Raw genomic sequence first — 16,405 nt, 5'->3', positions numbered from 1 at the left:
GGTGACCATGAAGTCCCCGCCTTGTATCGGTGGAAGGACCTCTTGCAGGGACATCATTTTGAATTTTTGGGTTTTTATGTATTTGAGGAACCTTAGGTCCAGGATGTGTCTCATTGTTTTGTCTACCTTTGGTACCAGGAAGTACGTAGAGTACACCCCCTTGTTCCTCTCCATGGGAGGTACAAGCTCGATAGCCTCCTTCTGGAGGAGTTCTTGTGCTTTCCTTAGAAGTAGCTCTAGTTCCTTGTTTGCTAATGTTCTTCTTTTGGGTTTTCTGTTTGGTGGTGTTCTTTCCAACTCTATGCAGTAGCCGTACTGTATGGTGTTGAGAATCCACCTGTCTGTAGTTATTTTCTTCCACTCCTGGACGAAAAGGTTCAGTCTTCCTCCCACCGGTGTTACGTGCTCTTGGATGTTTAGTCTGAGCCACTCCTCTTTGTTGTATCTGTGCTCCACTGATGGTTTTTTAAAGGGTGTGCACTGGTAGTGTGGCAGTCACTTGGAGGTGGGTTGTTGTCCACCTCTTCTGTTTACATGTCCATTTCCCTTCCCGCGAAAGGACTGGCCCCTCTGTTGGTATTGCCAGTGTTGTTTTTGCTGGCCTTGTTGCGTCTGGATGTCGCCCTGGTGGATCTGGTTTAAAGTCTGGTGTGAAGTCCCTGGGTAGTTTCCCCCTCTCCAGTTTGGTCTCCGTGACGGGGTTCCTCTCTTATTTCCCGTGAACCGCAAGGCTCCCATGGATGTTGCAGTGTCGTTGTCCTTTAACTGGGTGAGCTTTTCGTCCACTGGGGCTCCGAACAGTGTCTTACTGTTGAACGGGGTGTTCAGGATGTTGTGTTGCACCTCTAGTTTAAAACCAGATATTCTAAGCCAGGCTGGTCTCCTTTCCGTGATGCCCAGCATCATAAGTCTGCTGGCTGTGTCTGCACCGTCCAGTGCTTTTTTTAAGCATGAATTCGCCACGTTCTTCCCCTCCTCTACCAGGTGCGTAGCCCTTTGCTAGTATTCTTGTGGGAGGTGTTTGATTAACTGGCCCAGTTTGTCCAGGATCTGGTATTGGTGCCTGTTCAGCAGGGCGTTGGAATTGGCCATGCGCGAGTGCGTTGCGGCATTCCTCTCGATCTTTCTCCCAGTCAGGTCCATCCTCCTGCTCTCCTTGTCTATAGGTGGTCCTGACGTTGTCTGGACATTAAACCTTTTCGTTGCAGCAATGATGGAGTCTGCAGTGACCGTTCCCTGGATGTAGGGTGGGTCCTTGGGGGAGTGCTTGTATTTCTTCTCCGTCCTGGGTGTGACGGGTTTACAAGTCACAGGTTCTTTGAAGGCCTCTCTGCCTTGTCCCTTTCGAGCATTAGCAGGTACTGGCTCCTAGTTTGTATGGGGAGCAGTGTTTCCACGAGGAAATCCGCCTTAGGCTGTTCCTCTTAAGAGTTTCTCTGAACGCTGATGCTGCGTTCTTGATGACTGCATTGTAAAGTCCAATGTCGTCAGGCAGCGAGGGAGTCGCCGGATATGTATCCACTCCCTCTTCTGGACTCTCGGCTTCGAGGTCCTGCCACTCTAAGTCCTGTGTGTCAGAGTATGTTGAGCCCTGGAAGGTCCTCTGGTCGTAATCTTCCTCCTCTTCTTCGTAGTAGGGAGTGTCATCTTCCAGATCTTCCTGGCTTTCCGGCGGTGCCTCGACCTCGAACTCCTCTTCGTCGACAAACTCTACCACCAGTGGCTTTGGCTTCGACGGAATTGTATACTCTTTCATCCTTTCGTCGAAATCCTGCTTTCCGCTGCAAGATGTTCTCCATCTCTGCCTTGAGTCTTCTCTTCTTTCTTTCCATCTCGGCCGCCGGTTCAGCGTCGATTGGTTGTGCCGGTCTCTTTGTTTGACTTGATGACGTCGAGAATGTTTTCGGCGTCGAGACTGGTTTCGGCGTCGAGACTGGTCTTGCGGGTGGTAGCTTCCGCAGGAAGCATGCCGACGTCACCGGAAGGACACCAAAAGGTGGGACGTTGACGCCCACCTGGGCTACGAAAAAAAACCAAACTAAAAAACAAAGAAAAGACTATGATTCCGGACCCAACAACCAGACCGCGGAATAATGCACAGCATAGTGAATCCAGAAAGATTCACGCTGCAAAACCTAAGAAACTGTTCTGGTCTATGCATTTGCCTGCTTCCATTTCGAATAACCCACAAGGAGTACCTTAAACCAGGATGCCTATAAAACAGTTTAAGAGCCTTTTTTAGTGCGTTTTATAAACGTCATACTTTTCTGAAGTAGCATGCTAACAGTGAATACGGGAATGTTTGGCTGCAAATTCCTTGGTTTGTCATGAGGCAAGATGTGTAAATAAATCAAGCGAAAAATGACCAGTACGAAAGCAGCAGCTTTCAATGCAAATGGATGGCAGATTTATAATTAAATTTGTTAAAAAAAAAAAAAAAAACCTACCAGTTATTTATGAAGAAATTAAACCTTAAAAACAAAGTCCACATATCGTAAGAATTAAAAAGGTGCATGTAAGACAGGGGGTTTCTGTTGCAGTAACCCTTCCACTTTTTGCCAAATTACTGATGCACTTTGACTGGATGTGCCCTGGGTCATTACCAATCAGATTCCAGGGCATGTGTTCTTTCCCCAAACCTAACCCAATTGGCATCTGTCCCGCAGGTACCCACCAGGGCACTGTGACCAGGGAAGACCTCAAAGGGATGCAGCACTTATTGTGCCACCCTTAGAAGCCCAATACCTTTATACACACACACACACACACACACACACTGCCTCTGCAGACTGCGTATTTTGGTGCAGAACAAAGTGAAAAGTCGAAATGACACATCTGTGTGCCATGCCTTCAACTCACTGCCCTGGCATAGATCGGTCACCCCTCTAGCTGGGTGCCCTATACCAGTGGTGAGGGTAAAGGTGCATGAGCCCTGTACCCCTACAGTGTCTAATTCCATTCTTCGACATTGTAAGTGCAGTGCTGCCATTAAGAGCATATGGTACTGGGAGCTTGACATTATGAACTCCACAGCACCACAATGGCTACACTGAAAATTGAGAAGTTTGGCATCAGAATTTTCAGTACATTAAACCCACACTGATGCCAGTGAGGGAGTTAATGAAAAACGCACAGAGGGCATCTTAGAGATGCCCCCTGAAAAACGACCAGCCTCTGGTGGGTTCCCTGACCGGTACATACCAGCCTGCCACCACGAGACATGTTTCTGGACTCATAGGGTGTGAGCCTTCGCTCCCTGAGCCTAGAAACAAAGCCTTTCCTGGGTGGTGGTGTTCACATCTCCCCCAGGCCAGGAAGAGCCATCTGTGGCAGGGGAGCTTCAACGGCTTGGCAGCCTTTGTAAGGCGACCCCCAGCCTCTCCTGCTAGCAGGAGCAGGCCCCCTTCTTGTCTCCCTTTCTTTTCGGTGGGAAGACAGGCGGGAAAAACTAGCCATCCCAGAAGGTGTGCCTACTCCATCCCTCAGGTGGGGGAGGAGAGGTGAAGCCCTCTCTTTAGTGCTAGCCATCTTGCAGATGGCAGGCACTCCCCAATCAGGATTAGGGATTGTACTCACGCCCCCATGTGGGGTGAGTACACCAAGGGTGTTGTCACCCTAAGGTCAGTAGCCCATTGACTACTGACCTCAAGACACATAAAAAGCTCCCTAAAAGCAGTTTTTATGGGGGTAGCCCGGAACCAAGAAAACCGATCCAGAAACGAAGCAAAGAAGAAGGCCCCGAACAGCCGTGCATCAGCTAACAAGAGGAAGACGCCCACTGACTTGGCCCCAGCCCTACCGGCCTGTCTCCCACTCGAACAGTTCCTGCGAAATCCCGGTGTGTCCTGCAGCCAGCCACCTTAAAAACCACGGAACACCTGCCTGCACTTCCAAAGACTGCTTCTCTCATGAACACCGCATTTGTTCAACTGCAATCTCTGGCAGCAGCCAGAAACCACAAATCGGCCCCACTCTGCACCCGCCGTCCACGGGCCGAGCTAGAGTGGGCAACAAACACCACAAGGTTGTCACCCCTGCGATCCTGAACAGAGATCCGGCGACCCCTGACCTGCCTCAAGCCTCCAGCTGACACCTGCAGCCTAAATCCAGAAGGCCCCCCCCCCTAACCGCGACCAGGAGCTGATAAGAAGATCAGACCCCAAAAGGCACCCCACGCCCTTGTGTGCCCAAACAGACTGTGCCTAGCCAACCCCTAACTCCCCAACTTACCTCTCGAAGTGGTGGTCACACCCAAAAGTCCTTTATCTCGCTGCCTGTAGTGCTTTTGCAAGCCAGAGTTTCTCTATTGGAAACAGGGCATCAGAACTCGAAACAGCACCCTTCACCCAGCCGCCCTGGTGCCGCTGAAAGTGGACCTTTGGTTCTAATTAGTTCCCCCAAGTCCAGGAGCTTTGCTCCCACAACCCAGTGGCCTGCTTGCCAGCAGCCACCATCCGGAGGCCCCCTATCCCCTGTTAGATAACATTGGGCCTCGACGCTCTGCACCTGACCGCCCAAGTGCAGCTGAGAGTGTAACAAGAGTGCATCACTGACCCTGGGGGAACCCTTGTTCTAACCCCATAACCAACTCCAAAGACTGATAAATTACCTAAAAACTGATAACCATATTTTCCTCCGTAGGATAACATTGACACTTTTTCCTAAAAATAAGTGCAGAGTTTTAAAACCTATAGAAATTCTTTAAAATTGTACGATTTAACAAAAATGCTTTTACTCACCTGTTTACAGGAAGTGTCCCAGTGCTGCATCCAGGCAACTTAACCGCCCTCCAGGTAATAATCGACAAATACATTGGAGCCAGAAAGGGGAGAGTCTATGCGGCATTCATAGATTTCTCCACGGCCTTTGATAAGGTCGACCGACAAGTATTGTGGAGAAAACTACATGCCCTGGGAATGCCTCATAGACTCTTACGTTTGGTACAGGACTTGCATGATAACACGTGGTGCAAAGTGCTGTTGGGGGGGAGAAAGGGGCCTATCCCAGCTCATTCCATCGGCGAATGGCCTTAAACAGGGCTGTCTTTTAGCTCCCCTCTTATTTTCCCTTTACGTTAGCGATCTCCCCCTTACTAGATCTGCATGTGAAGGAATTGCGCCACGCCTGGGAGACAGATATATCTCTTGTCTAATGTATGCAGACGACATATTAATTTTAGACCTTACCCCAAAAGGTCTCAACAACCGTCTGCATTCATTACACACTTTCTCCGAAGAGCATTTCCTGAAAATAAACATCTCCAAAAGCAAGATAATGTGTATGGAGGGGCGGAAAAAATTGAAGTTGGAGCACATTAGCTGGGAGCTGGGAGGCCAAAAATTAGAAAGAGTAAAAACATATGTATTCCTGGGCAATGTTGTAAACAGCAACTTGAGCAACAAATCCCACATAGAAAATAGCTCCCGTAAGGCAAAGTCTCAGGGAAATGGCTTAAGAGCATTGTACAAATCAACCGGCAAAAGACACTTTGTTCACCTGCTGGAGGCTTTCCGGGCAAAAGTCCCCCCAACTCTGCTTTACGGCGTAGAATTAATCGACTTAGTCGAATGGGGTTTCTTGGACACTATCGAGGGCATCCTCTTGAGAAGCTTAACTTCGGTTAATAATAGTTGCAGTGCAGCAGCCCTTCGTTTAGAATTCGGTCTAAGAAGTAGCTGGGCACAGGGCCTAGCAGGAGTTATTCGCTGGGTTATTTGTTTAATCAAAGGAAAGCCAGCCACTCTAAGATCCCTAATTACAAAAGAGTTGATGGGCCCCCTAAAAGAGCATTCGACTCTTATAAAGAATCACAGGAAGGCCATTACACTCTTGGACTTGGAGGAAGCCACTCTTTTAGACCTTTCCATGCACCAATTAAAATTAACATTAAAACAAGCCACATGGAAGCTAAGCTACGAAAGGGATCGCAACTTGATTATACAAAAGAAGGGGGCTACGCAAGCTGTTGATTCTTGTTTATTTAGACAAATACAACCTTACGTTTCCTGGAACATACCCCATGGTTTACGCCGTTTTTGGCTGCTTCTTAGGCAGGACCTCCTTCCCCTGAATAAGTTGTTGGCCAAATGGCATGGCATATCTAATGTATGTAACTTCTGCAACGTCTCAGCTCAAGACTCTATACATGTCCTGCTAGTTTTTCCAGCATTAATGGCTTATCGCCGTCTCTGGGTAAAGCCTGTATGTGTTCAGTTTGGTATCTTATCTGCAAGATCTCTGATAGATGCTATCTTTAGTCCTCCAAATGAAATTTTTTGTAACAGAATTTTTTACTTTTTCAAATGTTTTTTAGAATTGTATTAGATGAATGGTATGTTAACTTTGTATATTCTTTGCTAGTATAAGTTGTTTACATATGGTTTCATTTTTATTATATTTTGTTTGTCACTATGTAATATGTGGATCTCCAAGGAGTTCCAAAATCATATTTAAATAAATTGAAATTGCATAAAGCACTGAGTAAGAAAAGTAATCCAAAAGTAACTTACCTGCTATTTTACTGAAAATCCCATTCAAGTCTATGTACTGTATTTACAAGTGATTGCATTTCTCTGAAACAATACTATAAGTTTAATCATAGTACATTTACAAATGCAATTGAACTGTTTTACAATCAGCATTTACTACTGTAAAGTACGTATTGCTTACCTGTGCCAGGCTTGCTTGGTTCTAGAAATAAAACACCTAAAAGAATATTTTTATACAAAAACAATTGGTCTGAAGTTCAATCTTTGAGTGTTTGAATTAATTTGCTGACTGAGGGTGTACAAATGCTTAACACTGTCCTCTGATACTGCCTAACTGATCGACCACACTACCACAAATGTAGAGTAAGGTTCTATCTAATTTTACCTCTGTCTACCTTTGGGGTTCCACTGGACTTTGTGCACACTATACCTCACTTTGGTATAGTGTATAGAGAGCCAGCTTCCTATAGTGCAACACAAGGTTTTAAATAACATTTAAGTCCCAAGGTTCACAGTTTTAAAACAGTCTCCCAAAAAGATCACTTCAACATGCTTACCAGGTTTTTGTACATTAGGTCTGTTCTGGGTAATTGTTTCAGCAACTCGCTTAGCTCTTGCAAGTTTCTCTGCATCAACCTGGGAACAACCAACAACTTTGTTACACAGACATTTACTTTAATGTGAATATCAATAAATGAACAAGAAGTTGGAAATTAATATGCAGCACAATCTAATCTTTGCACTTGTGTATATGGAAACCAAACATGCACCCATTTTTCAAAATGTTCAGTGCAATTGTCAGCGAAAAACACATTGCCATCATTTTTCTTACACATATTGCTAGACAAAAAGTCTCATTCCAACAATTCAGAAAACAGCATTTAAGACTGGATATCATACCTATCAACTTGCCTTTGCAAAAGAAATTACCAGTTAACTCCATGACATAGCATCATGCACCTACTAAGCAAAGGACACATCTCACAATATGAAACCAGGAAAGGTCCAATCGAATTGTTCACAGGAATGATATGGCAGTCTTAGTGGAGAAGATGTTTTCAGGTCATAATGTTGGAGGAACTGTTGGCTCCCCAGCACATTTATTTACATTTGGTGGTAATGTCAAGTAACCCACAATTTTTGACTGATGTAACATTCACCACAAAGAACATTAAAGTGATTACATATCTTGAACATTTTGTCTTATTCATTAATAACACTGAGTAGAAACAACACTAGTAGAACACAAACTAACTTCTTTATGGAGAAAATCACTGGGCTTTTAATAAAATGTATGCTTTAGTCAATGTGGGAAACTGTTGCCCTTGAAAGTACTACCCATTAAGTAACAATGCCTTGAAACTATTTCTTTTTCACATGAATACAAAGAATAGAAAACTTCATGTCCTAATGAATCTGAATAAATAAACACGACACTCCATATACCCTCCTAGTAGTCTTGAAAAGAGGTTCTGAGGAATTCACTTTGTGCTCTGCTAAACCAGTCTGCCTTGGTTTTCTGAATGCAGCCCATATACTGCAGGTTCAGCCAGACTTTGCATCACGACAATAGCCAGACACCCATCACAATATTAATAACGCAGTTTCTTACCTGTCGGTGTAGTTTTGCAGCTTGAAGACTTTCTGGATTTACTGTGCTGTGCATTATTCCACCACATAGTGGCTGGGTCCGGAATTGTAGTATTTCTTCTCTTTTTTTTCTCGTGGCGCAGGTGGGTGTCGACATACCACCGTTTGGTGTCCTTCGTGACGTCGACGCGCTTCCTCCGGAAGCTCCCACCTTTGGTCGCCATCTTCGGATTCTTTTCTTGTTACGCTTGTTTCTCGATTACTCTTGTAAAGTCTTTCTCCAGTTTTAATCCCTTTACTCCCGTCTCATCTTTCTGACGGAAGAGGATGTTTTCGCTAGTGAATCCAGAAGTCTTCAAGGGACAAAACTACAAGGACAGGTAAGAAACTATACGTTTTCCAGCATGAATATTTCTGGATTCACTATGCTGTGCATAGACTTTGGAGCGGTGTGTCCTTATTGTGGTGGTTGGGTGGAAGATGAGATCTGGTAACTGAATATGTGTTGTAAGACCTGTCCCACTTGCGCTTCATTGTTCATTTGGATATCTACACAGTAGTGCTTAGTGAATGTGTGCACTGAAGACCATGTTGCAGCTCGGCATACGTCTTGAATTGGTGTGTTAGCTAGATACACAATTGTAGCTCCTTTCTTCCTTGTTGAGTGAGCATGAGCTGCTCCTTGTAACAGTTGTCCTGCATGTTTGTGGCAGAGTTGTATGGTTTATGCAATCCACCGTGCAATGGTATTTTTGATAACTGGTAGTCCCCAAAAACTGCCGGCAAAGAAAAAAAAAAAAAAAAAGAAGAACTGCTTTGTCATTCTGCACTCCTTTGTCCTTTCTATATAGTGCATTACAGCCCTCCTGGCGTCCAGTGTGTGTAGCGCCCTTTCTGTGTTTGTGGCTGGTTTTTGGAAAAAAACTAGGTATTTGGATTGTTGATTGATGTGGAACCGTGACACCACCTTTGGCATGAAGTATGGATCTGTTCTCATTAAAATCCTATCACTGTGTATTTGCAGGCAGGGCTCTTGAAGTGTTCGCGCTTGCAATTCACTTACTCTTCGTAGTGATGTGATAGGCACTAAGAAGTCTTTTTTTGCGGGAGCATGTGCAGTGAAGCTTCAAATGGTGCCTTCATCAATTGAGTTAGCTCTACGTTGAGGTTCCATGCTGGCCGCCGGTATCCTGTTTGGAGGTGCAATTCCCTTAGCTCCTTCCAGAAATCTTTTTACTACTTGGGGGAGTAAAGAAACTTTTCCCTGTTTCTCCACTTGTGTAAGCTACTATCGCCGCTAAGTGCACCCTTAGGGATGTGTAGCTTAGTTTACTTTTTAGTAGATGCGTTAAGTATTTTAGTACTGTTGATTTCCTTGTGATTCTTCTTTGCAGTTTCTCCATAAAGTACCATTCGGATAATTTTTTCCACTTTGCTACCTAGCACTTTATTGTGGTAGGTCTTCTCGCCTCCCTGAGCACTGCCATTGTGCCTATCGGTAGTTTGAAGTGTGCAAATTCTAGGTCTTCAGGAGCAATGCAGCTAGACAGAGGCTTTCTGGCTCTGGGTGTAGCACCCTTCCATTGTACATTGTTAACAAGTCCCTTCTTGGGAATCTGTGAGCTGGTGCTTGCACCACTTCACTATTTGGACTTGTATGGCCCACTGAGGTGCAATTAGTATCAGCGACATATTGCTGATCCTGCATTTGCTGAGTACCCTGTGTATCAGTGGTATTGGGGGGAAAAGCGTATGCAAATGACTTTGACCAACTTATCCATAGAGCATTCCCTTGTGAACGATGGTCTGGTTGTCTTGATGCGAAGTGTTGTCATTTCGCATTTTGGTGTGTTGCAAATAGGTCTATTTGCGGTGTCCCTAACTTCCGGAATACTTTCTGCATTTCTTGTTGGTTGATCTCCCATTCCTAGGATGCGGATGTCTGCCTGCTGAGTCGGTCTGCTTCCACATTGTCCTTCCCTGGGAGATGTATTGCTAGTAGGTCTATTTCTAGTCGGATGACCCATGTACATATTTCCTGTGCTAGACGTGATAGTGCTACTGATTGTGTTTCTCCTCGTTTCTTGATGTAGAACATGGTGGTTGAGTTGCTCGTCTGGATCAACACCCTGTTTCTGTACAGCTCCTTTTGAACGGGTTTAAGGCCAGGAATACAGTTTTTAGTTCTAGGTAGCTGATGTGGTTGATCGCATCCTGCTGCGACGATAACCCCCTCACCTTGAGTTTGTTCATGTGCGCGCCCCAACCCATTTGGGAGGCGTCTGTTGTGATGGTCACTGTTTGAGTATGTTGTGTGAATGGTTTCCCTCGTGATATGTTTTCCTTGTTCCACCACGCTACTTCCAGATGCACTGCGTGTGTGACAAACACTAGATCGTTCCAACTCCCTGTTGCCTGTAACCATTGCTGCTGTATCCCTTCCTGGAAGGGTCTCATGTGGAGTCAAATATTTGGGACCAGGTGTGTGCTTGACACCATCATTCCCATAAGTTTGCTCACTGTCCTCACTCTCAGAACTTGCCCCTTGCGGTACAGACGCGTTTCATTCAGTATTGCCAAAATCCTCTGTGCTGGGGAACACCTTGGCTTGTATGGTGTAAAAATATCTTCACCTCTTCTGGTTCTATTCACCACTTTCCCCAATGGATGGAAAAACCCAGTTGGATTAGTGTTTGTATCACCTGCTGGGTGTGTTTTCACTGGCTGTAGGAGTTTGCTTTCACGAGCCAGTCGTCAAGATAGGGTATACATGTATTCCCTGCCTCCTTAGGTGTGCTGCTACTGCTGTTTTGTAAACACCCTTGGTGCTGATTTTAGTCCGAATGCGAGCACTGTGAACTGGTAGTGAGTCTTTCTGATTACAAATCTTAGTAAGCATTGGTGTCCTTTGCTGGAGATGTTCAAGTACGCGTCCTTTAAATCTCTAGTTGCCATGTAATCCCCTGCCTGTACCTGGGGTATTACTTCTTGAAGAGATGTCATTTTGAATCTTTCTGTCCTTATGAACTTGCTTAAGAACCGTAGGTCTAAGATAGGCCTTAGTGTTTCGTCCACCTTTGGTACGAGGAAGTAGTTGGAATAAACACCCTTGTTTCTTTCCTTGTACAGTACTATCTCTATTGCCTCGTTGAGCAGTTCCTGTGCCTCTAGTACCAAGATCGTAAGTTCTTTTGCAGAGTTTGACTTGTTGCTAGGCTTTTTGTTTGAAGGTTGTTTTATTAGTTCTATACAGTATTTGGATTTTGTGATGTTTAGTATCCATTTGTCTGTTGTGCCCCTCTGCCATTCTTGGAGGAAGTTCCTCATTCTGCTTCCTACTGGTGTTATATGTTCGGGGAACTGCTTGTCTTGTAAAAACTGTTTTTGGACTTTTTTCCTCTTTGGGTGCCCCCCTAGAGGTGTTATCTGGGTGGGTGTCTGCCTTTTGGTGAAGTCACTTGGAGGTGAGTTGTTTCCTTCCTCTCCGTGCCTGTCCTCGTCCGTTCGAGCGGCTTCATAAGGACTGGTCCTGTGGCTGGTACTGCCAGTTCTGCAGCTGGTGTCGCTGTTGCTACTGTCCCTGGCGTTTCCCTGATTACTTTGTAGGAATGTTTGGTGCGAGGTACTTAGTTGGTTGCCTCCCCTACCATTTGGCCTTCTTGAGGGTGTACCCCTTCTCATTCCTCTGAACTGCAGTGCTCCCATGGACCTTGCAGTTTCGTTGTCTTTCTTGAGCTGAGTTAACTTTTGTCAACTGGTGTCCCAAAAAGTTGTTCTCCATCGAAGGGCTTGTTGTGGATGTTATTCTGTATCTCAGGCTTGAAGCCCAAAATCCTAATCCATGCGTGCCTTCTCTGTCACCCCGTTCATCTGCCTGCTGGACGTCTCCCCTGCGCCAGAGGCCGACTTTAAACATGTGTTTGCCATATTTTTCCCCTCATCTACCAGGTGGGTTGCCCATTGCTGGTACTGTTTGGGTAGGTGCTTCTGGAGTTGTGCTAGCTCTTCCCAGTGCTGGTATGCATGTGTGTTGATTAGGGCGTTTGAGTTAGCGATGCACTATTGGATTGCCGCACTCTCTTCTACCTTCTTCCCCGCGAGGTCTATTCGCCTACTCTCCTTGTTAGGGGGTGGTGCTGCATTTGTAGGGAAATTGGCCCTCTTCCTAGCTGTTGCGGTGATTATTGAATCGGCTGGCACTGATCCTTGAATGTATGCAGGGTCCTTTGAGGAGAGCTTGTACTTCTCTGTTCTTCGGGGTTACAGATTTACAAATAGCTGGTTCAATGAAAGCCTCTCTGCCCTGGTACAGCACACTAGAGAGCATGGGCAGGAATGGACTTCTTGTTTGTGTGGGTAAGAGTCTCCAGGAGAAAGCAAGCCTTGGCTTTCTCCTCCTCCATTTTGCCCTATATGTCTACGCAGCATTCTTGACCACCATATTATAGATCCCTATATAATCTGATGGTGAAGGCCTTGAAGGGTATGTGCCTACTCCTTCCTCCGGCATTTTGGCGTCAAGGTCATGCTACTTTAAGTGTTGCGCCTCCGAGGATGTAGAGTCCTGGTAGGTTAGCTGTTCCTGCTCGCCTTCTCCCTCGAAGTAATACAGGGTCGCTTCTTCCTGTTCTTCGACTGGTTTAGGTGTTTGGCAGTTCAGGGTCCACATAGCCCCTTTCGACCTCGGCTGCAGGCTTCGGCAGGATGATGTACTGACTCATCTTGTCATTAAAGTCCTTCTTCCGCTGCAGGATGCTCGCCATTTATGCCTCAAGACTCCTTTTCTTCCTTTCCATCTCGGCAGCCTGTTCGGCGTCGAGGGTTTGAGCGCTTCGCTTCTTGGTAGTCGACGTTGTCGAAGCAGTTGTCGACCCTAACTTTCTCAGCATCGAGGAGTCCATTTCTGGGGCTTCCTTCGAAGACCTTGATTTTTCATGGGTCTTTGCAGTCCTGGAGTCCTCTTCGAAGGGCTCTTTGTCCTTGGGTGCAGTTGCTTTCGTTGAGTTTCGATGGCACTGTTTCTATCGAGAACTTTGTCTCATTCTTTCGAGTGTTGGTCGAGTGTTTGGGGGTCGTCGTCTTTTACCTCCTTTGACGTTTTCTTATGGACTTAAACGACCGTGTCGTCCTCTGGTCAATCGATGATGTTGTCGTCCTCACTACTGGAGAGGCCCAAGTCTCGGCGCGATGGAGGTGGCCCTTGCCCCTGCATGGTGTGGTTCGCCCTTCTCTGCATCGTTCTTACTGAGGGTCTTTTGTGTGAACGTCGAGCAAGCATTGCAGTCCTCCCTGTTGTGGTCGATTGGAAGGCAGAGTTTGCAGACTGGATGCTAGTACTTCTGGGCGTATTTGTGGTGGCATTTGGTGCAAAACTTGAAGGGGGTTTTGTCCATTCCTGCGCTCAGGGAGCCCCCTGTGTGCGCATTCTCGTGTGAATGTCAAGTTCTCTCGAAATTTTCTTCTTCCAAGTAGTCCCGGCTACCTGGCCTGTAGTCGGGTGCGTTGATAACCTCAATTGACACGATTTTTCACATTTTCCGTTGATTCCTCTTCCAAACCTCTGGAACTCCTCAACAACGATCCAGACCAAACGACAGAAAAAAGAATCTGAAAAAGGCGACCAAAAGGTGGGAGCTTCCGGAGGAAGCGCGTCAATGTCACAAAGGACACCAAATGGTGGTATGTCGACGTCCACCTGGGCCACGAAAAAAACACCAACAAAAAAAGAGAATGAATACAATTCCTGACCAAACCACTAGATGGTGGAATAATGCACATCATAGTGAATGCAGAAAGATTCACGCTGCAAAACTCATTCTATGCAAGACAACAGTTAAAATAAGGACAGGCCGACATTTTGCCAACTGTCCAGTTAAAGACTCACGCAGCACAATAAATGCTCAGTTTATTAACTTTAGGCATCCCAGAGGTTCAAAAGGCTCCTACAAGCTTTGGTTTTGAGATGGTTCCTGAAGCAAATGTAAAAATATCATGTCACAGCTCACTTTAAGGGAATTACTATTCTTTTTGCTTGAATGCGTCACAAGAGTGTATATTTTTTTAACTGTCTCCCTCATGAGCTTCTCCCCATTTCCAATCTGTATTGCTCTCTCTCTCATCAGTATGCTTTTCTCCTTTTCTGCAGTTTTTTAGCACACTCCACAATTGCATGAATTTTCCAATTGACTTCCTTATTCGCTTCTCTCCCCTCTATGGCTTGCGTTACTTGTAGGGAGGTAGCTCTGTATATAGTGGACCAAAACGAGAAACACTGTTACGAGACCGGTAAAACCCCAGTTGGTAGACAGATGCACACAACTCAAATGCTCTTGTGGTAGTGTGGGCGAGCAGTTAGGCCTATCCGAGGTTAGTACACACAGAGACCCACCCACCCACAGAGACCCACACACAGAGAGAAATTCCCACCCACACACAGAGAGAACCACCCACCCACACACAGAGACACACACACACACACACACACACACACACACAGACACAGAGACACACACACAGACACACACACAGAGACTCAGAGACACAGAGACAAGAAATCCGACACCAATTTATAAAAAAATGACAAGTACTTTTAAATGAAATCAGATACCAAGATCAGAATCAAGTAAGTACTTGGAGGAATTAATTTTTACAAATTTTCAAAGGGGACAGTGCAATTGTTGGGAGAGGTAATGTTATCGTATGGGGGGAAACTTGTACTGCATTCGGGCACGTGACAGTCCACTTCTTTTGATTCACCAGATCGGAAGTCCTGGCATCAGGGGTGGCACCTAAATACTGTATTTAGGAGAGTTACGGGGAGTGTGAGATAGTAGCCAATAGGCTATGTATCTTTAGGGTGAGTACACTGTCTATACGACGACTTTCTGTGGAAAGAGGGCATAACCCTGTCCCAGAGTTCTTAATTCTGCCATCACCTAGATGGTAGATCTTTCATTTTAGTAACCACATCAAGTAGCCCACCTTAGGGGTGGTACTAGCCAGAGGGTAAATACGCCTCTCAGACTACTAATTTTCCCACCTGTCCAGGCGCCAAATGGTTACTGGTCAGTGGGTTGGCATAGCAGACCTCTGCGGTAAGGCAGGTTTGTATACCAAAGGCAGTGTGTTCTTTGAAGATCCCTGCCTTTGAATGCAAATTTACGGGTCATCCTGCTGAAGGGGGAATAAACCACCCTCAGCCAGAGCAGGCTTTGTTCTGGACCTCCTGAGAGTGTGGGCTCTCATTCCTGGGGGTTAGAAAAGGGTCTGTGTTGGCAAACTGGTCAGAAAACAGCTAGCCAGCACACTGTTAGGTGCCCTCTGGGTGCATATATTTATAGAACTATCACTGAAATTAGTGTGGGTTTGTTCATTAATACAAGGTGTTTGATACCAAACACCATAGATTTCAGTGAAGCCATTATGTAGCTGGTGGACATGTATGTTCTTTACCAGTGTCCAGCACATGCACCTAAATTAGCTTCCCTGGTCACTTTTAATATCTAAGAATGCACTTGGATATCACGGGGCATATTTGCTCAGGCAGACAAGTCCCCACATGTAGTACAGTGCACCATGCCTTAGGGCTGTAAGGCCTGCTGTAGGCGGTGGCTTACCTATACTGCATGCTGTGTCTGCAGCATGGCACACACTGATGTGTGCCATGTCGTGTTTTCACTTTTTTCTGCACTAAGACACACCCAGTCTGCAAAGGTTAGTTGAGGGGTCCCTTAGGATGGCACAATACATGCTGCAGCTTTAGGAACCCTCTTTAGTACCCATGCCCTAGGTACCTTGGGCACCATTTACAAGAGACTTACAGGGGGTGCCAAAGGTATTGCCAATTGGGGGTAACAATTGCACATTTTAGGGAAAGCGATCTGGCACTGGAGACCTAGATACCACTGTCAGGCAAAAAGTGTGGGTGACCATGTCAAAAAGGGCACTTTCTTACAGAACACACTCCAAATCTAGTGAACAAACTCAACCAATTCTAAAATTCCCAGAAAGTAATCTTCTTTCATTTCATAAGTGCTTAGAAGAAACCCACAACTATCAGCGGTGCTGTGAAACAGGAATAAAACAAGCACAGGGAAAGCAAATAGGACTTACCTACCAGAGCTATTGGGTATATCAATGTATTTTTTACCATGTACTACAGCACCATGGCTAAAAATGAAAACCAGCATTGGCAAAGCCACCGTCTCACATATACAAGAGCAATGTCTTTCAGTCATGTGGTACAGCAAAGCAGCGGCTGTGCAGCATGGTAGAAAAAAACTGCTATGAAAGTCAGCACTGGCAGTGTGATAGCGTTTTCTTTGTCT

General features: G+C 45.7%; 1 protein-coding gene across 2 annotated transcripts in view; it reads right to left on the bottom strand.

Moving 5' to 3' along the window:
- The window catches only part of LOC147722731 (uncharacterized), a 488,139-nt gene that overhangs the window by 172,760 nt on the left and 298,974 nt on the right, over positions 1-16,405 (bottom strand). For both annotated transcript variants that reach the window (XM_086965201.1, XM_086965202.1), the window contains exon 17: positions 7,046-7,124. In XM_086965201.1, coding sequence (XP_086821327.1) covers positions 7,046-7,124 — 79 coding nt within the window. The remainder of the gene's footprint in view (positions 1-7,045; positions 7,125-16,405) is intronic.

Source organism: Lissotriton vulgaris, chromosome 4_1 (genome assembly GCF_964263255.1).
Source record: "Lissotriton vulgaris chromosome 4_1, aLisVul1.2, whole genome shotgun sequence".
Taxonomy (NCBI): Eukaryota; Metazoa; Chordata; class Amphibia; order Caudata; family Salamandridae; genus Lissotriton; species Lissotriton vulgaris.
This window is presented reverse-complemented; position numbering and strand designations above follow the sequence as displayed.